A 25393-nucleotide genomic window follows, 5' to 3' on the forward strand; every position below is an offset into this window, starting at 1 on the left:
TCCTCACCATCTACCTCCGTTAAATGCATTACAAGCTGAAATGGCCCAAGTTTGTTTTGTAGCTGTATTTTTTTTGTAGCTGTTTGTTTTGTAGCTGTGTTTGTAGCTGTATATAGTAGAAATTTTGGTTCTCTTTATTATTTATGTTCCACAAATCATGTGTCTCCTTTCCCTGCCCTTTAACTTCTCTCTTCCTTCTCAGTCCTGTACCTGGGGGCAATTGTTAGCTTCTGGGGTGACCATGGGCTAGTGTGGACCTCAAGGGAGCTGCTTTGAAATGACTGCATGGGTCTGGGTTGAGAGAGGAAGTGCTGATATGAAGTGAAAGCATGAAGTGTTAGGGACCCCGTGCTGCTGTACTGTTCGGGACGCATACTCACACCTTGCTGGCCATGGACAAGGCTCACTTGCTTTCTCCTCCTCCAGCAGGAAGGCCAACAGGCTTGTCCTGTGGTTAGCCTGGGACTCTTGGTGAGTGTGGTTAGCATGGGACTCTTGGCGAGGATGTCAGCACTGTGGCTTGGCTTTGTTCCACGATGTCCTGCTCCCTCTTTGCACCCCACAACTGCTGTTTAAGCCACAACCTTTTCTCATTATTATAATAATTTGCCTTAAAGTCACTGGCTTGTCAGTTACTTGGCTCATACCAGCTGTATTAGTCCATTTTCACACTGCTGATAAAGACATATCTGAGACTGGGTAATTTATAAAGATTAAGAGATTTAATGGAATCACAGTTCCATGTGGCTGAGAAAGCCTTACATCATGGTGAAAGGTGAAAGGCACGTCTTACATGGTGGCAGGCAAGAGAGAATGAGAGCCAAGTGGAAAGGGAAACCCCTTATAAAACCATCAGATCTCATGAGACTTATTCACTACCATGAGAACAATATGGAAACCGCCCCCATGATTCAATTATCTCCCACTGGGTCCCTCCCATAACACATGGGAATTATGGGAGCTACAATTCAAGATGAGATTTGGGTGGGGACACAGCCAAGTCATATCACCAGCAAATCCCTACCAGCCTTTGAATCATCCAGCAGGCAGAAAGAAAAATCTACAAGGATGTGAGAGACTCTATTCTGTCTGGGTAGATAGGGATAAAAAGGATTCCATAGAGAGAAACACAAGAGTTGATTATTTACAGGACCTAACCATTCCTAGATGGAAGGCAAAGGTTTTTGTTATTTAATCTATTTTTCTTTCCTTCAAGAGTTTAAAGAAAAGGAAATCCTGGGTCCTTAATGGTATTTGCTTGTTATCTCATGGGTATCATTTTTTGGGTCATTTTTAATATTTAGACCTATTTTCCTGTCTGTAGGTGATGCTCCTAATTTCTCATCAGACGTCCATCAGCTAGGGCACTGTGTCAAGTGTTGCATAAAAAAACTGTGCCTAAATCTGGTGGCTTAAAGTCACCTTTTTGTATTTGTTCATGGTCTGCAGTTTGGACTGAGCTCAGCTGCTGGTTCTCCTTCTGGTCACTCATGCTGCTGCAGTTATCTGGGGATTGACTGAGGCTAGATGGTTCAGGACAGCCCCACTTACATGTCTGGTGGTTAGCTGGGGCTGTTGGCTGGGACACCTCAGTTCTTCATGTGGCCTCTTCTGCAGTGTGACTCCAGACTTCGTTCCATGCTAAGATCCAGGAAGGCAAGCTCTAATGAGGAAGCACTTGTCAAGCTTCTCCCGGCTTCATGTTTGATGGGCCAAGCAAGTCACACAGCCAAGATCAAGAGTGAATATACAAAGGGATTATGTAAGGACACAGATACCCATAGGCATGATTCACTGGGGACCATTATTGTAACAGTCTACTTCAGGCATAAAGAGTGGTGTGTTATTAATGGGTTTGGCCTTTCATTTGCTTCAACTAACTCATTACATTCTTTCATGATTTTGCTAACCCCTCTGTAATGAGGTGCTGGCCAATCCTTGGGAGTATTTCTCAACCTATGCCTTCTAAACATCTATATCTTGGGGTTGGCAAACTTTTTCTGTGAAGGGCCAGATAATAAATATTGTGGGCTTCATGAACTACATCTGTTGCAACTGCTCACCTTTGCTGTTGAAGTGTTGGAAGCAGTCATAGGTAATATGTAAGTGAATGAGCCTGGCTGCGTTCCAATAAAACTTTATTTACAAAAACAGGCAATGGGCCAGATTCGGCCTGGGGACCATGGTTTGTCAATTCTTGATTACATCACAATTTTCTAGACTGTCAAAAAAATTGTTTATTACACTAAAGTATTGTTACTTCTCAAACTTGAAAATTAAATGTTGTCTTTGTAGAACCTGATTTCATCCAGATCAATGCGTAAGATTTGTAATTGTTTAAAATCATAAACAAGTCCATATAATATTTTCCAAGTATCTTTTAAAGAGTCTTAGAAAAAGCTGTATTCATAGAATAAAATGTAATTAGTTGATTCAGTGAGAGTTGGAGAGGCAATATAAGTGTAGAAAGCACAAACTTTATAGCCAGACTGCCTGGCTTTACCACTAACTAGTTGTGTGACCATAAGCAAGTCACTTAACCTCTCATTTTAGTTTGATCATCTAAAAATAGGGATGGCAATATTCCCACCTCATAGGATTATTAGGAAGATCAAATGAGTCAGTTCACATAAAATATTTAGAATGGTCCCCAGATAATAGTAAATGTTCAGTTAAAATGGTGAAACTAACATCAAAATGTCATAAAACCCTAACTCCCTTAAGTGATAATTTTAAATAAGAATGTTATATTACAGAGTTTCTAGGTTCATAGTGTTGTGGTCTAATCTCATGAACTATTAACTGAAAAATTACCATAAATTAGTTTTGATCTGAAGACTTTCAAGCCTAATGAAATTTGACTAGCAAATCACAGAGTAGCAGTGACGTAATTAGATTTGGTAGCTTGCCACAGGGGATGTGTATAAACATACAGAACATTATTAGATGCTAGGAAGAGGATATAGGTATACAAGACACTTCCAGATTTGTAAGTAAAACCTTAGAAAAATGGGCGTGGTGGCTCACGCCTGTAATCCCAGCACTTTTGGAGGCCGAGGCGGGCGGATCACCTGAGGTCAGGAGTTCGAGACCAGCCTGGCCAACATGGCAAAACCCCGTCTCTACTAAAAGTACAAAAATTAGCCAGGCGTGATGGTGGGTGCCTGTAATCCCAGCTACTCAGGAGGCTGAGGCAGGGAGAATTGCATGAACCCGGGAGGCGGAGGTTGCAGTGAGCCAAGATTGCACCACTGCACTCCAGCCTGGGTAACAAAGCAAGACTCTGTCTCAAAAAAAAAAAAAAGAAGAAAAATATAGCTTATTTAAAAAAAGTCTATCTAGTAGTATTCTCAAAACCAACATCTGGTGGCTAGGAATTGTCTATGTATTATTTTCCTTTGTGTGACAAGATGCTGTTGCTACGAGTGTTGCCAGACACGTGATCCACTGTTCTATCAAAACAGTGGAAATAAGACCATCCTTGCTGCTTCAGCTGCTTAATCATAGAAGTTGCTGGAGTGGCCAGACAATGCTTTGTTTTGCTTTGTCATGTATAGCTGTGCCTGAGTATGTGTCATGATGTCTCACAGTGACCTGCATTTGACCCACGCTCAGCATTTCCTCAGTGAATTGTTATGACTCTGTGATATTTGTCTTCACATCGATTTCAGTTTGCAATCGATATCAGTAGTACTTATGAGGCTCCACGGTCAATATTTGGGTACATGGACACAGGTAGCCTCATGGCTCTTCTAATAGTCTTTTCTAGGGCAGGATTTACTGAATCAAAGCTGTTTTCACATTTTACTGTATAATGGTTTTACGTCATCATTCAGAACAAACACAGTGAAATGTCTGTCGAGGGCCAGGTGCTATTAAAGCTGTTGTTAAATTCTCTCTTCTCAATCAGCAATCATATTTTAAGGAAGTAAAAGCCTTGGAGAAAAATATCCCATGGCTGATGTGTGATGATCTGGCTGGTATCTGGGTAAGATCGTTGACCTGACACAGGACCTAGTTAGTTGGATAGGATGAGTGGCCACCCATAAAGAAAAACGGAGGGCAAAAGCCACTCCACTGTGCGGAGGAATTGGGACACTCCACTCCAGGGAACCTGGCTGCCCCAAGGCTGCTGTTTCCAAGCCAGCAGCATACCCACTGCAGTGGGGAATCCATCTTCACAGCACACTGTGACAGCAAACGGGGGCATTGGGCTGAGAAAGCAGCCTTTGACTTCCTCCCGGAGTGGCTCTGCCTGCCAGTCCTGCACCCCACAATGACCTGCATATAAAAAGCATGAGACTGCAGTTCATGTCATAGGTCACAAGAATTCTTTGCATGTCTCTCCCAGCCCTCCACTTTTTTTTTTTCTGAGACAGTTTCATTCTGTTGCCCAGGCTGGAGGGCAGTGGTGCGATCTCGGCTCACTGCAACCTCTGCCTCCTGGGTTCAAGCGATTCTTGTGCCTCACCCTCCCAAGGAGCTGCGTGCGCCATCACACCCAACTAATTTTTGTATTATTGGTAGAGATGGGGTTTTCCCATGTTGGCCAGGCTGGTCTCAAACTCCTGACCTCAAGTGATCTGCCCACCTTGGCCTCCCAAAGTGCTGGGATTACAGGCGTGAGCCACTGTGCCCGGCTTCCACCTTCCACTTTACTTTGGAATTCAAGGAAAGGTAAGGTTAAGGGTAAGGCTTGAGTCTCAGGAATCCAGCTTTGGGGACATAAGGCGGAAGAACCCCCTAAGAATAACTAAGGGTCATTTTCACCAGTATTACACCTTTGGAACCATTGTTACATTTCATCCTGACTTCTTTTGGCCAGAATATACCTTTGAAACTCATTTTTAAAGATTTTCCTGGGCATCTGGAGCTTCAAAACTTGGCCAGTTTTGCTACATTTCACATGTTAAAGGCTTCCATTTACTTTCTCTTTAGGAAGTCATGCCTGATGGCATCTATTTATAGGCTATTTGACTGTTTCTTGCTCTTATGGTGTTATTCAATGGTCCTCAAACTTCAGCACGCATCAGAATCACCTAGAGGGCTTGTTACAACATAGACTGTTGGGTCCAGCCCGAGTTTGATTCAGTAGGTCTTGGCTAGCGTCCAAAAGCTTGCATTTTTATCAAGCTTCCAGGTTATGGCGATGCTGTTGGTGTAGAGACCACATTTTGAGAATCACTGATGCTACAGAAAGAGAAAAAAAAAAAATCTTATGGTGGTCTGGTACACTGTGCTGCATGAAAAGTTCTATGACAGCTATTCTCTAATGGCAAACTCATTTCCCTCTAAGCTCTTTCTTTCCACCAGATGTGTGCCTTCCATCCACATATACTGGTCTGTTCTTCAATCATTATATAAGGGGACTCTAGTCCCTTTAAAATGTATTTAACCAGATTTAAACTTTCTTTACAGACCCCAATTCTTTTTTTCAGAGTGGGTCTCGCTTTGTTGCCTAGACTGGAGTGCAGTGGCACAAACACAGCTCACTCACTGTAGCCTCAAACCTCTCAGTCTCAAGCAATCCTCCCACCTCAGCCTCCCAAGTAGCTGGGTCTACAGGCACTTGCCACCATACCCAGCTAATTGTTTTTTAATTTTTTGTAGAGACTCAGTCTCCCTCTGTTGCCCAGGTTGGTCTCGAACTCCTGGGCTCAAGTGGTCTTCCTTGCCTCAGCCTCCCAAAGTGCTGGGATTACAGGCGTGAGCCACTGCGCCGGTCCTAGATTCCAATTCTTAAAATGAGAACTTAAAAAAATTTCTGTAAACACTTCCACCTAAAGCCGCACATGGTCCCCATTTATACTTCAGTCAACAACGTGAAAGTTCTCAAATACAGCTTTTGCTGTAACTTAGTATCTGCACATATATATATTTTTTTCTATCACTAAAAGTAAACTGCAGAATAGTCTTCTGGTGCTAACAAGATTACAACACAATCAAACTGATTTTGTATTTAATTTTGTTCAGTTTTAAGGTTCAAAGTGATCACTCATCCTGAAAATTACACTCTAAAAAAGTGCTTGTAGTTGAGTTTGGGAAATGCAGATCTCCAAAAAATGTGGAGCAACTTAGATGAGCAATGAAAGGATCAGAGGTTTAACCACGACTCCATTTTCTTCAAGCCCCCTGAAGATCCTGACGATCTGGGATGTGCTGGCTACACCTTGCTCCCCGTCAACCAGGAGCGTTACTGAAGTTACAGTAAAACAATGTCAGGAGACTGACACAAAAGCAAATCCTTTCAAAGACTGGTAAGGTTTATTTCAATTAAATCTTTATGTTTCATTTTCCCTCCACTCATTTTTTTCTAGAAGTGGGATAAGATTAACTAAATGTTTGAGTCAATCAAGCTTCTGGTATAGTTGTAGAGATGACTACAAAAGGAAGGTGATAATAACTGAGAAAAATGCTGCTGACACATTAGCTGTAGCACAATTCAAGTTTATTCCATTTGTTCTTGCAACACAAAACTTAAAACACAGTATTATTTAGCATTCGGATGTACATGAACTAGGATACTTATGAGAAACCCAATTGCGTCAAAAGTATGACATTGTGGAAAAAATGAACTCAAATATATCAAAATGCACAAAGCACTAGTCTTCCTCCATTACTGCTTAGAAAGATATGATTGTTTCTCCATTTACAAAATAGAATCAGGACAATTTAAATTTTTTATATTTTGCATGCAAAACACTGCAATTGCTTATTTATGTAGGAGGGCACTCTCACCAGCTTCTTCTATACACAATTGAGTATACAATATTGCATGGAAGAAAACAGCAGCTCAATTGAAATATTAGAAAAAAATATCAAACAGATACATACAGATTTAAAATCCAGTACTTGGGAAAAGAAATCAATGAATAAAAGGCCTACTTGTTTGCAGCTTCCACACACTGCACCTACCTACTACCTCTCTTCCATGCTTAACTGGGTTTAGAAAGGTGAGCTATGCGTAGAAGAACTACTTGGGATATTCAAGTGCTGTATTTGAACGATAAGCCTATAGATAACAGTCTGAAGCTGCAAGGGAGACTTTGTTAGTACACTACTATAAACAGGTAAACTACCTGTTTGTACTTGATATAATGCATATGAAATGACTGATTTAATACAAAACTACAGAACATGCAAAATTTTTTCTGAGATGTTAAGTATTACTTCAGTGGAGAACAAAACTTACTTAACCTTTCGCTAATGCATGTAGTACCAGAAAGCAAACATGGTTTTAGCTTCCTTTACTCAAAATATGAACATTAAGTGTTGTGAATTTGTCTGCCAAGTGGTTCAGAAATACATTATAAATAACCTAGTTAAAAAAAGAAACTGTGAACCATCTTGGTCAGTCTATTCTATTCTATGTTTATATGTTATTTTCTCAAGCAATCGCTTCATAATTATAGGGTTTACAAAAAGGTTGAGAAAGGAGGGAAGGCGAAATAGCCTCTACTGCATTACAAGGAACATCAGGATAAACTGTACAAAGAATCACATGGTTTCCATACCATGAATGTAGAAAGCAGACCAGGTTTAGGAATGATAGGACAATGCACTCTCTGCAATAGCCAACTACAACAAAACACTTTGAAAGTAAAGGTGAAAATTATATAAAGGGAAAAATTCAAGCCTTTAAATAGCATTATGTCAAGAGGTGAAAACAAAGGTATCAAAACACCCTGTTGCACTACGTTGATGGTTATAGACTGATAGAGTGCCCTCCATTTTCAACGAGGATGTCTCCATATTTCAGTTCAGTGATGTAATAAAGTACTGATTACTGATTTTTAACCCAACTCTTAATAGGCTGCATTAAGACAGCAAAATTAGCCAAATACAACAAAGTATTTAAACCACTACTTTGTGATTGTTTTCTTGGATGTAGGAAAATTACAGGGTTAGGCTAATTGTAAGTGAAAAAGCCACAGGATTAAAAAAAAGGACTCATGGGGAAAAATACACACACACACCCACACACACCTATACACCCACACACCCACATGCCAACCAACCAATCAACCAGCAACTGATCAGTAAAACTTGTTATTAACCAGGGTGACTGTTCTTGATAATAGTTTAACCCTGCTGTAGAATGCTATGTTGCCTTTAAAAATCAATTCAATTATTATCCACAATCTGAGTATCAGTCCCTAACCCACCCTCCCCTCTCTAAAAATTTGAGGTACATTCAATTATTGCATGACTTGGTCTTAATATTTTTAGCAAGCTTATATGGATGGCAAGTCAAAGGAATCTTAATATTTTAAATGTAAGATATAAAATTTAAGCTTATATATTTTAATTAGCTGTACTGCTCATGAAATAAATATTTGGAAATATGTGTAAATATTTTCTGCAGGTCATAAGAACACCATTTTAGGGCACTGTATTCCAAGAACAGAGAATACATTTTGAAGTTGTCACACTTTATGTGATGCATGATTTATAAAAGCAACAAAAATATATTATGCAGGTGGGTTGGCATATGTTCAGCAGAAGCCTATCAACAACTCTGGGAAACCTGGTTACAAGTGTATTTTTGAAGGGATGGGGCTAAATTTGTCCAAACAGTAAATCTCACCCCAGTGAGAGCTTTGGTGCAGTAAGTAATCAGCCTCCAAGATGGGTCTGAGAGAGGCATTCCAAAGAATGTTCCTTAATTCTCAACACATAACCAAGGTCAATCCATTCAAACAGCAAATAAAGAAAATCCATAGGTACTAAGATAACTGTTCTCTCTTTATATGATACTAACAGGCTTATGGCTATGATTCTATTTTTAAATCCCCTTTTACTACCAGCAGGAGTTTGAAAGTGTTTCAATGCTATATAAATGTATGACTCTAGAGGAGAGAAAAATATGCATACTGGAATGGTTTCTCCTTTATAGACTTCCAAAACTTAAGATTTTATAAATAAAACTAGTCAGTTTTATCTAAAGAGACATGAAATCCATGTGAAAGGGGAGAGAAAATCCAAAGTTCAGTCATCCAGCAATTTAGGAGTGTGCCCCTCCTCACCTTAACTAAGCTTTCACATAAAGCTTAAAGTCACCGAGGAAAGATTTGGTCACCAACCTTATAGGCAGCGCTCTTAACTATGCCAGGAAATCCCCAGTAGAGTGCATTCTTAAGGCAGAAGGCTAGAGCTAATTGCTTATCTCAGCACCCTAAGTTTACATCACAGCAGCCACTACTGCTCAGACAGTTAGGGCTACCAAATATGTAGAGTTGGCCTTTGTAGAATCAGACCTTCAACACAATCTAATAAATTAGCTAGGGAGCTGAAAAGGTCAAATGTTACTGGTGTATTTTGTCTTTGCTCTCCCTTGGGTATAAGGTGTACATTTTATTAGAAAGGGAAGAGGCTTACTTGATCAGGAATCCCAGTAAAAGCCTGATCATGGTTCTTTTTGCCCCTCCTCCAAAACAATTTTTTTTTTTTCTGGTAGTCTGATTTGTTATGAATTTCTCTCTCCCCTCACCCCTCTTGAAGTATTTAGCTGAAGAAGCTGGCAGATAGAGAGTGACAGACAGACAGGCAGCAGTGTGAGGCCACAGGAGAGTCATTCTTCCGGAGTTATCAGTCCATCCATCCATCACTGGAGAAGAGCTTTGATTGCCTGGTTGTCAGTGGCTTCAAAGGCGGTCAGTCCATCTGGGCCTTTCACAGTCTTATCAGCACCCTGGAAAAGAGAGGAAAGGGTCCTTATCATTAAATGAGCCCACAACTGGGGGAAGGGAATGTAAGACTAGATCGCATGGCACAGGTTAATGTTTACATCAAGAATTAAAAATTCCTTTACTAGTGGAGTCTATTCTACTGCAGAAAAACAAACAAGTTGGCAACGTTATGGATTAATTGTAAAAATGCCACATTATTTTTCAGGCACTAAGAATTGTAAGGTACAAAATTAACCCAGGCAATCACTGGCTTTTATTTATACTATCATATATTTATCTAATTAGGCTTTAAAAATAATATCCCTATGTGCAGTATGAAACGGGGAAAAAGTAAATCACTTTGCTGAAGTATTCCTGTGACAAATTATTTTTTTATTTGAAACACTTTTTGTAGAGTGCATTCAGTATTATATACATCAAGAACATATACTGTATTCATCATTTTACTTGTAAAAACTTCGCAGCAAATGCCTGAGATGCGGACTATAAGAAGGTTCCCTGCGATATTGTAGGGAAATATTCAGTGCAGACACCAGACTGCTCTGAACGCTTAACCTGGAGAGTGCTGCCTTGGAACATTTTATCTGCAACGCGGCATTCCGGTTTTGAGAGTGTATATGTGCCCTTTTGTGCCTGTATGTTGTTTCATCTGTCTACCCTTTCTGGATGAAAGCTCCATGGGAGCAGTAATTCACCACTCTACTCCAGCACCTGGAAAAGTGCCTAGGTGCATGGTAGGTTAATCTGCTCCCAAACCAGGTCTGATTCTTAACTCCCAGAGACAACATCCTACCATCTGAGGGTTCTGTTTACCAGCTCTAGCTCCAGCCAGTATTTATTCACCACACATTCTCTAGAGTCCTGACCCGCTCCCCTTGCCAAATCTCACACATTCTTCTGCTTGTTCCTGACACCTACAAAATTGTTTAAACTTGGCATATATGGTCCTTTAGAGGCTAACGCTGGTCAGCTTTACCAGTCTCTTCTCCAGTTAACCGCTCCATGCTCTAATCCTACAGAATTTCTCACCAGTTCCTGCTGTGTTTCATGCCTTTATCCATGCGGGCTCTAGATGGGATGCCTTATCCTTTTCTCTGGCAAATCCACCCATTCACTCAACAAATATTTACTGAATGTTTAATGTGCGCATACTGTGTAAAGGACTGGAGAATCAAAGAAAAATAAGACAAGAGTCTGCCAGTCTGGCTGGTATGAGTCAGACAACTCAACCAACACAACACCATGGGAAGAGAACAGTAACAGGGATGAGAGGCCCATAATCAGAACAGGATGTGGCAGGAGGGCGTTTTAAGGGAGAAAGTCTTCCGGGATGAGGTAAAATGCCTGAGCTGAGTCTTGACAAGAAACTACAGGCTGATTAGTTAAACCAGGGAGGAGATGACATTTTAGGAAGTGTTAAATTATCACAAAGTCCTCCTCAGTATTATTATAAAAGTCTCTATTTCCTCATTTTCTAAATGAATTTAACTGCTTCATGGAAGACATGGAATTCAGGGTCAAGTGGGAGAGACGTCAGTCCGTGAGAACTTCAGTGCTGTGAGTCCCGCCACAATGGTTAAGGGATAACTGTATTCAAAAAAAGTTATTTCTTATTCATTTTGATGGCTATTTTTATGACTAGCATTATCAACTATAATTCTGCATTAACAGTTACATATTATAGTGAACTTCTGTTGCTTTTTAGCTCTCTCAGAGTTTATTTCCCTCCATTTGATGGCAGCACCCTAATTTCATCTTGGGGAATCATTTGTCCCCTCTTGCTTTTTAAAATTTTAATTCTTAATTATTATGGGTACATAACAGTTATATATATAGATGGGGTATGTGATGTTTTGATACAGGCATACAATGTGTAATGATCAAATCAGGGCCCTTATCATTTCTTTGTGTTAGAACATTCTAATTCCGCTCTTTTACTTATTTTAAATTACACAGTAAATTGTTAACAAATGTAAACAGTAAGTTGTTAACAACAGTTAACAATTTACTGTAGCCCTGTTGTGCTACCAAATACTAGATCATATTCATTGTAACTGTATTTCTGTTCCCCTTAACCATTCCCAGGGTCCTCTATAGTCCTAGGATTATAAAACCTAGATGCTTATTTTCCTCACCAAATTTCAAAGATTTGAAAGCAGAATACTCTCTCCTAGATTTTGAATCTTGATTGAAGAGATCAAAAGAGAATATAAGAAGTTAGAACTCATTTCTGGGGCACCACCTCGATGAAACAGCTGAGAAGTTCCTACTACCCAGAGCCCTGCAGTTGCCACAGCTCAATCTCTTCTCAACCTGGTGCCCAGCTTTTCCTGTTGATTCTGCAACTAGGCCAGTATCTTTTCAAAAATTCCTTTTCTGCTTGTTGACTATCTCTGCTATTTGCAACCAGAAGTATTTAGATAAAATATTTTTAAAATGTATATGTCACCTTTTTCCTAATTATGATGCAAAATTACTGCAGAAAACTCATAATTCTATACATTAGATACAACTAATGTTAACATCTTAGTGTTTCCTTCTACTCTTCTATTCTAAATATGTATACATATATACTTCTTTAAAAATAGTTGAGTAATTAGAAGTAGAGTGACTATATTTATATCAGACAAAAGAAGCCTTAAGATAAAAAAAATTACTAGAGACAAAGAGGGACATTTCATAATGATAAAAGGTTCACAATTCAAACATGTAATTTAAAAATTCCATTTGTAATACCATCAAAAGGGATACAATACTGAAGAATAAATTTAGTGCCAGGCGCAGTGGCTCACAGCTATAATCCCAGCACTCTGGGAGGCCTAGGCAGGTGGATCACCTGAGACCAGCCCGGCCAACATGGCAAAACCCCATCTCTACTAAAAACATAAAAATTAGCCTCATGTGATGGCACACGCCTGTAATCCTAGCTACTCCGGAGGCTAAGGCATGAGAATCACTTGAACCCAGGAGGCGGAGGTTGCAGTGAGCTGAGATGAGATCGTGATGCTGCACTCCAGCTTGGGCAACTGAGCAAGACTCAGTCTCAAAAAAAAAAAAAAAAAAAAAAAAAAAAAAGATGAACCAGTTTTGAAGTAACTGAAGAATTTAAGTATATTTGGCCCTATCCCTTCCTTGAAGAAACCATTTTTTTAATTGTTTTTAATTATTTGCATAGCTTTAAATAATATACTCATGCTGATATTTGAGCTATAACTTTAGATTTTATCTTTCGACTTCCTGCTACATACATAGGCCTTTAGCTCACCACTACCACCCTTCCCCAGACCTTCTCAATTTCTTATACTTAAAATATTTTGTTCTTTATAAATGTAAACGATATTTATTTAAACCTGTATTTCTTGTTCCATCAATTCTCATGAAGTAATTTTATAAGATACTTTCTCAACCTTCCCATCACTCCCTCCACCTCCTAATTTGCCAGCTTTTCTATTTTGTCAAGATTAACTTTTATATCCTGGTCTGTAAAAACTGTGTTTTTATCAATTCTTATAGTTAAGTAAGTGATGTTCAAATTATTTCTAGGTAAATACTGCTCTTGGTGGCACCTAGCAGACTAATATGACTAGTCATTTTCTCTCTGTTGTTCCAATATTGCAACCCTATGCAATCCTCACAAATGACTGAATCAGAAGGTAACACTTACAGTAACAGCCTGAGTTTTCCCCAGTCCCACAAACTAATGAATTAAAATGGTTTGGCTCTGTGTCCCCACCCAAATCTCAAGTCAAACTATAATTCCCAATGTTGGAGGTGGGGCCTGGTGGGAGGTGACTGGATCACGGGTGCTAATGGTTTGGCACCACCCCTCACCCCCTTGTGCTGTCTTGTGATAGAGTAGAGTTCTCATGAGACCTGGTTGCTTAAAAGTGTGTAGCACCTCCCCCTTCACACTCTCTCCTGCCACCATGAGAAGATATGACTGCTTCCCCTTTGCCTCCTGCCAGGATTTTAAGTTTCCTGAGGCCTCCCCAGCCATGCCTCTTGTACAGCCTGAGGAACTGTGAGTGAATTAAACCTCTTCTCTTCATAAATTACTCAGTCTCAGGTAGTTCTCTATAGCAGTGTGAGAACAGACTAATTCATGAACCAATCTGTTACTCTTAAGGTAAATTGCTCTGTTACTCTTAAGGTAAATTGCTACCACAGAGAGAAACTAAAACACAATGAATTGAACTAAGTTAATTTATTTCTTGCTTATAAAACAGTCTTAGTGCCAAGCACACAGAGGTTGGCAGGGTGGCTCTGTCCTTTAAGGTCATCTAAGGACCTAAGTTCCTTCCATTCTGTTGATCTCCCATGGGTACACTCCTCACCCATATGTCTGGAGCTGGCTCATCCTACAGCTGCTTCTAGCCTTCTAGATAAGGAGAAAAGTCCACAGCAAGTGGCTTCATATTTTGTAATGATTTGGAAGTGACACACATCATTTGTGCATATCCCAGTAGCCTAAAAGTTAGACACACAGCCATAATTACTGCAAGGAAAGCTGAGACACAAGGATTACCTAGGCTGCCATGTGGACAACTACAACCTAGGGTTTTCTTTCTAAAGCACAAGGAAAAGTCAGACATGACAGACAATTTGCAACCTGACCTATACTGTTCTGAAAACACTTTGAAATAAGTCACTAACGTCCTCTAAATGCCAAGTCTAGTCAACATATATAGTATCTGAACAGTGACATTCCTAACTCATTATGGTCCTAACTCTCAAGACAGTATTATCTCCACATTCTCCTGTCTAGCCTGCCTCTCCCTCCCACACCAACTCCTTCTACTCTCCCCTGCCTTCCTTTACTTTCTCTGGCTGTCCTTTATACAGGATTCAGGTCTTTAACACTCTTTATAACTTGCTCAACGTGCTCTTCCTAATCATCTCATCCATGTCCAACCTTTATTGTCCTCATTCTGAGGACTGGCTTTCAGACTTACCTACTTTAAGTTCCATAAATACCTTGAATTCAACCTCTCCCAAAATGAATGTGTAATCTTTTCCTATAAACCTTGCTCCTTTTTCAATATTCTCCAACAAGGTGAAGAACACTACCATCTTCCAGAAGATGTGGAGACAGTATGCAGTTCTTGTTTACTTAAGTCTTCAGACCATACTATTAACATTTCCCATCTGTCCTTGGTTCTCCATTGCTACCATCACTTTTTTAGTTCAGGTATAAACATTTTGATGCAATGATTTCTTTCTTTTTTTTTTGAGACGGAGTCTCACTCTGTCACCCAGGCTGGAGTGCAGTGGCACAACCTCGGCTCACTGCAACCTCCGCCTCTTGGGTTCAAGCAATTCTCCTGCCTCAGCCTCCCGAGTAGCTGGGATTACAGGTGCATACCACCATGCCTGACTAAATTTTTTTGTATTTTTAGTAGAGTTGGGGTTTCACTGTGTTAGCCAGGCTGGCCTCGATCTCCTGACCTTGTGATCCGCCCACCTTAGCGTCCCAAAATGCTGGGATCACAGGCGTGAGCCACTGCGCCCGGCCTTTTTTATTACACAACTCTAACTCAGACTCTAAATGTTTGGGTGTTCTTTCTCAAATGCCAGTCTGATCATACTGTTCATATACCTAAAAGCCTTTAATGGCATTCTCACGAAATAGAATAAAGATAAATAACATGACACATAAAGGCATAACCTGTTCACTACCTACCTCTCTAGTCATAGGCCTTGCTAAATCCTTTCTACCTGACTGTGTGGCTACGCCAAACAACGTACTGTACTCTAATACATCATGGTTTCTTTCTCGTCCCTGTGACTTTTCTCATTGTTGCTTCTGCTTGGGATGGTGCCTCAATTCTCTACTGGACTCTTAGACACTAAGTTTCTAAGGTTCAGCTCAAGTGTCAACTGCTTTATGAAATTACAATTGTGGCACCTGGAGCTGTAATGACATTCTTATACATAACACACTATCCCCTTAACTTCCAAGACCACAATTGCCCTCTTCTTCCTTCGGGTCTTTACACATTGCATATAACTCTTGTCACAGCAACCACAATGCTTCAAGGCACTGACTGTTTTACATATTTGTCTCCTTTTACCAGACTAACTATGTTGAGGGCAGGAACAAGGCTTATTAGTCTTTGCAATCCCAAGGCCTTGCACAGGCCCAATAAGAGGTAATCAATACATGTTTATTGATACAGGCCGGGCACAGTGGCTCACGCCTGTAATGTCAACACTTTGGGAGGCCAGGGTGGGCAGATCACCTGAGGTCAGGAGTTCAAGACCAGCCTGGTCAACATGGCGAAACCCCGTCTGTACTAAAAATGCAAAAATTAGCCAGGCATGGTGGCAGGCACCTGTAATCCCAGCTACTGGGGAGGCTGAGGCAGAAGAATCGCTTGAACCCAGGAGGCGGAGGTTGCAGTGAGCCTAGATTGTGCCACTGCACTCCAGCCTGGGTGACAGAGTGAGACTCCGTCTGAAACAAACAAAAAAAACGGATACAAATAGGAACTAAAAATATAAGGAACTTGATAAAATAATTATAGTATTAAATCGGCAGATTTAAAGACAGACTGCTGTGAATATATCAACAAAGCATTTCCATTGTGAACAGGCTGCCTGCCTACTAGCACACTATATAACATACTCACTTATTTTCAGGTAATTTCAACATAGAAGTCCCTTTATTGCTGACATCTGATTACAATCAGAACTAGGTTCATTTGCCTACAGCATGATTCTGCTGATTTTTCTGAAGTTTTCTGGAGGAGAAAAAGGTTGCTATGGCCAAGTTAAAGTGACCCAAACAGACAGGCTGTTTGTCATTCTAGGGAGTAAACGTTTTTAAGGCATTGCAAGTAATTTATTGATCTTCAAATGCCACACTTGTAGATAATCAAGTATTATTTGATAGTGTGAGGTCAAACACGGAGAATGTTTAAAAAAACTTCAAGTCATGCTATCTCCACCCATAAATAATTTACAATCTAGCTGGAAAGATAAGATATACCCACATGAAACAACAAGAACATATCTTTACCTGCTTGTCACCTTTATCTACTTCTTACTTCAGACAGCCTAATTCCCCTGTACATTATCAGTTCTTAGCATGTAAAAATAGGCCAAGAAAACTGGATTAGTAACATTTTAAGGATGAAACTCTCAAACTCCTCAGAGGTTATCTGACATTATCTTGACAAGAGGCTTTTGTCAAGGTTTTGAAGATGCTGATTATAGTTATACTGATAAATTGACAGAATAACAAGCAGCTTTGTTTCCATGCAAAATTTATAAAATTTACAAAATTTATAAAATCAGGCAAAAAATTAGCACTTCTATATATATATAGATCTCCAAGTGCTAACTGGACACACACACACACACACACACACACACACACACACACACACACACACCCTCTCTCTCTTGAACCAAATATAAATACAGTCAACTACATATATAGTCATCCCTCTGTGTGTGAGGGGGATTGGTTCCTAACTCCCTCTTGGATACCCAAATCCCTTATATAAAATGGCTTAGGATTTGCATATAACATACACACTTTATATACTTTTGTATACTTTAAATTATCTATAGATTACTTATAATACCTAATACAATGTAAACACTATATAAATACACTTGACCCTTGAACGACATGGGTTTGAACTGTGCAGGTCCAATTATAAGCAGATATTTTTCAATAAAAGTTACATGGAGTGTGCCTGCCTCTCCTGTCCCTCCTTCTACCTCTTCCTCCTCTGAGACAGCAAGACCAACCCCCAATTCCTCCTCCTCAAGCTACTTGAAGCAAAGAAAATGAGGATAAAGGTCTTTATGGTAACCTACTTCCACTTAATGAATAGTAAATGTAGTTTGTCTTTGTAATGATTTTCTTAATAGTCTTTTCTCCAGCTTACTTTACTGTAACAATGCAGTATATAACTCATACAAAAAATATGTGTTGACTGTCTGTTTATGTCATCTATATGCTTCCAGTGAACAGTAAGCTATTAGTTTTTTGGGAGTCAAAAATTCTATGTGGATTTTTGACTGTGCAGGGGTTGGCAACCCTAAACCCCTGCACTGTTCAAGGGTCACCCAGTTGTTATACTGTATTGCTTTTTAATTTATATTATTTGTAATTATTGTGCTATTAACTTATTTTTCTGAATCTATTTTTGATCTGTGGTTGAATCCATGGATGCAAAACCTATGGCTATGGAGGGCAAACTGTGTGTTATCTCTATATATGCATATGGATTTACCTATCTACATATACACATAGATAAACACACACACATACCCTTCCCCCTTGGAATATAACCAATTACTGCAGAAAATTTTCTTTAGCAACCATGGTTTTGAATGGTCAATTCACTTTGGAAAGAAAGCAATTTAGAATCAAATACAAAACGAATGTCTGAAAGGACTAAGACTGCAGTTGAGGATTAAAGGCAATTCAAGGAATATTTGCAATGTTTCTAGTTTAACATTTTATGACAGATACTTATCAGGTCAGGATTCTAGCAACCTTATGTTGATTTGAACTGACAGGAGGTGAATATAAAACTTTAAAAAACCATTGAAACAGCTTTACAGAGTTCAAGCTCTTTATCATTCCATAGAAGCATGCTGGTGTCCTCACTCAGAAATTTTTATTTCAAACACAGACCTTCTCAGTCAAAATCAAATCAGAAACAGAAAATAGAAAGGAGAGAAGGCCTACTGAAGACGGTCACACTAACAACAGTAACATCTGACAAGAGCTTGACATGACTATAGTAAGAAAGAAACCAAGACTGAGCCCGGCTAAAGCTTAGCTAGCGTAAGGACAATTAACCAAAACTTCAACAGACCCCCGAGGGTTGGATGCTGGTAAGGCTTCAAGGAAATCATCATGTCTTGTTACTCTGCTTAAGAGAAAAGTATATAATACCCTTAAGAAATTTTCTATCCAAAATAGTTATTTTTTACCCTTATAAAGGCTTTTTTCCCCCCACAGTACTTGTTACTACCTGAAATTAAGTTACATTTATTTGTATACCTGTTTACTCTGTCTTCCCTCTAGAAAAATGAGGTGTTACTCTGCCTTCCCTCTAGAAAATGAGGTGTCCAACAGCGGAGGATCTGTTTACCTTGTTAACTCCTATATCCCCAGTATTTAAATGAATACAGTGTGTACTTCCTTTTGATATTAAATGTCTCATGAAGACTTCGAAAAACGTAAAGGATCAAAGACATTCTTTATTCTTTCCCTGGAACCACCCAATTACCTCTCATTCAATTGTTAGATTCTCTGTGAAGCCTGCTGGGATTTCCCAGGAAGCTGGTTTCCCAGGCAGCTGGTGCCCTGGAGATCACAGGTCAGTACTGCTCACTCAGCATCTGACACAACCCACTTCCAACCTGTTCTTCTTTGCTTTCCTCTACTACAGAGGTTGAAAATAAGTGAAATCCTCAGACTCCCTTAAAGCTACAGGTGACTATCTGACCTAATTTTGGCCTTAGCTCTTTCCCCCCTCTTCCTGTTGTCAACAGACACAATGCCTGGCGGTTCAGTAGTTGTCTTGTGACCACAAGGATTGGGGAAAATGGGGGCGGGGGGGGGTGCGTGGGGCGGGTGCCCAGTGTGGGATATCAACAACATACACAGCGGAGCCAGTCACTTAGCCTTGGACTGCACATCTTCAGACTTTCTTGTTTAGATCATTGTAGTAAGGGTTTTTTTTACTCATGGCTAAACTCCACCTTTCTTAGGGAACTTACCACAGTCTATAATTAACCATTAACAGGTATGTCTTCCCCAAATTAGGCTGAGCTCCATGAAGGAAGGGGTCCTGTTATATTTGTCCCTATAGCTTTAATACCTAGGATAATACCTGGTAGCCAGCAGATGCTCAATAAATATTAAATGAAAAAAATTCACATCTGGGTCATAGTAACAGAAATATTACCCTTAGTGAACACAAGCATCCAAATTAAAAGGAAAAATTATTTTTTAAAAAATACTATCTTGTCTAAGTATGTACTACTGTATCATTAGAAAGAATACTGTCAATTATTTTGAATCAATTTATATGCATTTTAGAACAGTCTTGAGAAACTACTATACTCACAAAGAACTCCATTATCTCATGATTTGAGGCAACTGTTTGTAGTTCCATGGTACTATGAGAAAATGTTCAGAATCTGAAAACCTTACACTGTTTAAATATATAAATATTACCATAGAACTTAAACATATGATTCAATTTCAGAAACTACTAAAAATCGATTTGGTATTTAGTGACATTAAAAATTATTCAAATACCTACAATTATACATACTTTGCAATTTTATCTACTGGTGCAGGATGATTTCATAGCACATTTAATTTACATATTGATACAGGAGACAGAGTAAAGCCAATTTCTGGATACCCTATAAGGTCTAATATAATACCTTATATTATTATTGGTTACCTCCCTTACATTTTTCATAGCAGTTTTGAGTTTTTAATGTAACAGTAAAAATATGTAACCACATTTTTCTCACAGCAGTCCCCTGAAGTGGACATTGTTAACTCCATTTTGTAGACAGGCTCTCAAGCTCAGTTAAGAAACTTGCTCAAGGTCAGTCAACAAATACGAAAACTAGAACCATCTGACTCCAAATTTTGTATTCTATACCACATTTAGTTGAAAATTACCCATGGCCTCTCCCCCCAAAATGTTAGGGACAAGACTAGATTTTGGAATTTATTACCTTTAGATATCTGCAGCTTATTTGTATCTTACAGAAAATAAAAGAACTGTGGGATGGCACACATACGACATGTCATCTGTTGCACACTCTGACACCACAGCATCTTTTCATAGACACTCAATTCACAAGTCCATTCTGTGACTCTTTACTGAGTTTCTAGTAAGTGGCAGATATAGCTTTGGTAAATAAAATGTTACTGGAACATACCTAGGCTCATTCATTTACATGTTGCTTATGGCTGCTTTTGCATCACAGTGGCAGAGATGAGAAGCTGTAATGGAGACCATAAGGCACAGAAAGCCCCAAATGTTTACTACCTGGCCCTTAATAGAAAATGTTTACTACCTGGCCCTTAATAGAAAATGTTTGTTGCCCACTGTTCTAGGGCATTAGGGAGAATCAGAGACTAGTTCTCATATATTTCATAAATAGTGTGGCAAGTACTAAAAATAGGAAAGACCATTACCTTCTTTGATTCTCAGAATAATCCTGGGGTATGAATACTATTAAACCCACTGAGTTCAGATGTCAAGTGATTTACTAGCTATGAAGTTACAGAACCAGGCCTTAAATCTAGGTTTACTAACTTCATTGCCAAGCTCCTCTATCTGCACCACTCTGCTTCTCCAACAACGTGCTAAGTATGCAATGGGGAATGTCATATGAACCAAAGCATTTGTTGAGAACTTTAATTTACCAAGTGGGCTAAGTGTTGATGCTGTTGTCTCATCTCTTTAACTTTTCCAAAAATTCAATTCTTAAAATGTCAGTTAAAATCTAAAGAGGCAGGTACTTCAAGTTTTCCAAGCAGCTGCTCAAACTTACTCAAATGACAAAAACTAACAAATGAGACTCACACACATGTGAGCAATGAGACATTTTATGTTTCATTTTATTCCTTATTTGAACACAGTTAACTATAGTTCATTTTCAGTTGCATATATAATGGTCTTGGATTTGTTCTTATGGTACCCCTAGTAAAAATATGATTTTAATATCACTATAGCAATCACATTTAACATGAATAGAAAGATCATTTCAAGGTTTCAGAGAAAAATTCATCATGGAAATAGGATGGGTTAATGGAAATAGGATGGGTTAAAGCACAAACGAGCCTTCAAATTACTCCTCTTCAAAGACAGTCACATATTGAGCTGTTATATTACTTTTTTTTTTTTTTTTGAGACGGGAGTTTCATTTTTGTTGCCCAGGCTGGAGTGCAATGGCATGATCTCAGCTCACTACAAACTCTACCTCCGGGGTTCAAGCTATTCTCCTGCCTCAGCCTCCTGAGAAGCTGAGATTACAGGCACCTGCCACCACGCCCGGCTAATTTTTTTTTTGCATTTTTAGTAGAGATGGGGTTTAACCATGTTGGCCAGGCTGGTCTCGAACTCCTGACCTCAGGTGATCCACCCGCCTCGGCCGCCCAAAGTGCTGGGATTACAGGCGTGAGCTACTGTGCCCGGCTGCTGTTATATTACTTAAGAGGTGGTACATCCTAAGTTTCAGACAAAAAAGTACGTCCACACTTGAAACAAAGTTCTTCTCATAAAGTTTATTTTCTTCAGGGAACCCTCATTCCTACAGCAAGTCTTTCCTTTCCTGAGAAGCACATCAATCCTAAAGTCTTTGTACTTGCTGAGAACTCATGATGTGCTCGGCATTTCAGCGAGTGGCTAATACACATTATCTCACTTGAGTACTTGGCTATACTGAGAGGCAGTATAATGTAATGGTTACAGACACAGGCTCTAGAGCAAAATTGACTGGATTTGAATTCCAATTCCCCTTCTTGCTAGTTGTGTGATGCTGGGCAAATTTCCTAAATCATTTTGTGCCTCTGTTTCCCCAGTGGTAAAATGGATTAAAAAATATTTTATAAGACTACTATGGTGATTAAATAAGTTAATATACACAAAGCCCTCAAAACTGTACTTGTACATAGTAAATGTCATTTAACTGTGAGCTATTTTATCCTCATATCAACTCTATGGGATAAATACAGGCCTATGTTACAGAAGAGAAAGCTTAGGCTGAGATATTAAGAAACTTGCTCAAACCCAGAGTTATTAAGCAGAACTGAGAACTAAACTTGTGTGTGTGTTGGTGTGTGGCACCCCAGCACATAGCACAGATCACTAACAGAAGCTAAAATGATGTGCTGTAGTCTAAAAGAGCTAAATAGTTAATAACAATGAACGTACACCGTGGGCATACTTGTGTATGAGATTGGTGAAAGCTATCAAAACAGTCTAACAATTGGTTCTTCAGTTATTTATGGGGTAAATCTTGTAGATATATCACTCTGGTAGGCCCTTTATGACACAGTTTCTTAAAAATAAGACAATTCAGTAAGGCACTGCTGAGCTCTTTGAGGAAGACCAGTCCTAAAACTTTTTTGAAACCCAACTTGACCATGTTTTATATGGAACAGAATTTTGGGGTTCCAAATAAGCCTAAAATGTGAGTGGAGGAATATCTGAAGCTATTCAGATTTTATTGGAGGTATGGTAGTAATTCAAGTAACAAATAGTAATTCAAGTAAATATTTGTTCTGCCTGCAGGCACACCAATTTGCTTATGCTAAAAAGGGCTAACTTTCAGCCCTTATATCTTACACATTTGATTCCCAATTCAAGTAGCACATTCTGCACCACAGACACTTCCCTGGGGAGTCAACAATGCTGATACTTGAGAGGGATATTTAAGTTTTACTAACTGGCGGCATGATTAAAAAGAAAAAGCACAGAAAATACATTTATCAAAAACATGAATGTTACCAGACAAGATGGTTTTTTCTATTTCCTCAGCAGACTGAATTTCAGTATTTTAAAATCTCTATAGCAATTATACATAAAACATAAATATTTTGACTTCCTTTAAATAAGAATGCAGTTGAGTATACCTTTGTTCTCAAGCCAGGAATAGTTAACTTACAGAGTGGTCTGAAACAGCTGAGTCACTAAAATTAGCGCTGCATAACCATCAGTGGTATATTATATATAGTTGTTGTTGTAAGATTAGAGTTGGCTTCCTGAGGAGATAAATTCTTTTGACACAGAAGCAGAGAAAAAAAGGAAAACAAAAAAGCAGTTCTTTTGGGCTTTCTCCTCTCAGGTATAGCTCAGTATGCTAAATATCACTAGTAACAAAATGATAGCTTATAATAACAAATTAAGTATGCTGTCAGATTATTTTTGTAATCTAAGAATAAAACTACAATGTTTTGAAACTTTCATTGAATTCTCAACTCATGGGATTTTGATTCTCTCATGCTGGGGTATAACTTTTTCTATTTATTTATAAGAATTCGTATTTCTATAGGCGATTGAGAGGTCATTTTTAATAGCAGTATATACCATGTAAGGCATGGAGTGTAAATACACCAGCATAAATGACTGAAAGCTTATCTGTCTAAATTCTAAATTATAGCAAATATAACATCTTTAAATGATTGATAAAAGAAGTAAATATTTAGGATATTTCCCCACAATACCCCACAGTTGATTATTTAGAAATAGTATTCCTTAGGATTAGGAATACTGAACTTCTTAAAGTTCTTTATTAAAATTATAAGGAATTATGTACATTATATGGAATTTTAGTATTATAGAAAATATAATCTTCAATATTATATGTATTATGTTAATACTAGAAATGTGCAACATGAGGCCAGGCGTGGTGGCTCGCACCTGTAATCCCAGTACTTTGGGAGGCCGAGGCAGGCGGATCACCTGAGGTCAGGAGTTTGAGACCAGCCTGGTCAACATGGCAAAACCCCCATCTCTACTAAAAATATAAAAATTAGCTGAGTGTGGTAAACCCAGCTACTTGGGAGGCTGAGGCAGGAGAAGTGCCTGAACCTGTGAGCCAAGATCACGCCATTGCACTCCAGCCTGGGGGACAGAGGGAGACTCTGTCTCAAAAAAATAAATAAATAAAATAAAATGAAAATAAATGTGCCACATGATAGTGTATTAATGCTATAGGCAAACTACTATTATTTCTCTTACAGAATTGTCAAAACTATATTAAGATGTCCAATTATATGTAACTGTGAAAAATATAGTAGTCTCCTTTTATCTGTAGGAGACATATTTCAAGACCTCCAATGGATGCCTTGAAACCACAGACAGTAATGAACCCTAATAGATACAGCCACATGTCGCTTAACAAGGGAATTTCATCATTGTGTGAACATCATAGAGTGTCCTTACATAAACCTAGATGGTATGGCCTACTACACACGTAGGATATATGTTATAGCCTATTGCTCCTAGGCTACAAACCTATATCCAGTATGTTACCGTACTGAATATTATAGGCAGCTGTAACACGATGGTAAGTATTTGTGTATCTAAACATAGAAAAGGTATGGTAAAAATACAGTATAAAAGATAAAAATGGTACACCTGTATAGGGCACTCATCATCAATGAAGCCTGCAGGACTGGAGGTTGTTCTGAGTGAAATGAGTGGTGAGTGAAGGTGAAGGCCTAGGACATTACTACTCACACTACTATAGACTTTACAAACACTGTATACTTAGGCTACACTAAATTTATAAGAAAAATTTTCTTTTTTCAGCAATAAATTAACCTTAGCTCACTGTAACTTTTTTACTTTATAAACTTTTAAATGTCTTTAACATTTTGACTGTTTTGTAATAAAGCTTAGCTTAAAACACAAGTACACTGCACAGCTGTAGAAAAATATTTTCTTTCTTTATATTCTTATTCTATAAGTTTTTATCTAATTAAAAATTTTTTAAAACTTTTTTGTTGAAAACTAACACACACACAAACACGAGCCTAGACCTAGACCTACACAGGGTCAGGATCATCAATATCACTTTTTCCACCTCCATATCTTCTCCCATTGGAAGATTTTCAGGGGCAAGAGAATACATGGAGCTGTCAACTCGTATGATAAAAATGCCTTTTTCTAGAATACCTCCTGAAGGACATGCCTGAAGTT

General features: G+C 38.8%; 1 protein-coding gene and 1 long non-coding RNA gene across 2 annotated transcripts in view; one reads left to right on the forward strand and one right to left on the reverse strand.

The window, feature by feature from the left end:
* Positions 1–5973: 5973 nt before the first annotated feature.
* On the forward strand, positions 5974–14671 carry LOC129523711 (uncharacterized). Its single transcript, XR_008667288.2, has 2 exons — positions 5974–6257; positions 11864–14671. It is a non-coding gene; the product is annotated as an uncharacterized lncRNA (long non-coding RNA).
* The window catches only part of MTPN (myotrophin), a 51342-nt gene continuing 32380 nt past the window's right edge, over positions 6432–25393 (reverse strand). The window contains exon 4 of the mRNA XM_004046277.5: positions 6432–9691. Within this exon, the coding sequence (XP_004046325.1) occupies positions 9605–9691 (87 nt within the window). The 3' untranslated portion in view covers positions 6432–9604. The remainder of the gene's footprint in view (positions 9692–25393) is intronic.

The sequence above is a fragment of the Gorilla gorilla genome, chromosome 6 (assembly GCF_029281585.2).
Source record: "Gorilla gorilla gorilla isolate KB3781 chromosome 6, NHGRI_mGorGor1-v2.1_pri, whole genome shotgun sequence".
NCBI lineage: Eukaryota > Metazoa > Chordata > Mammalia > Primates > Hominidae > Gorilla > Gorilla gorilla.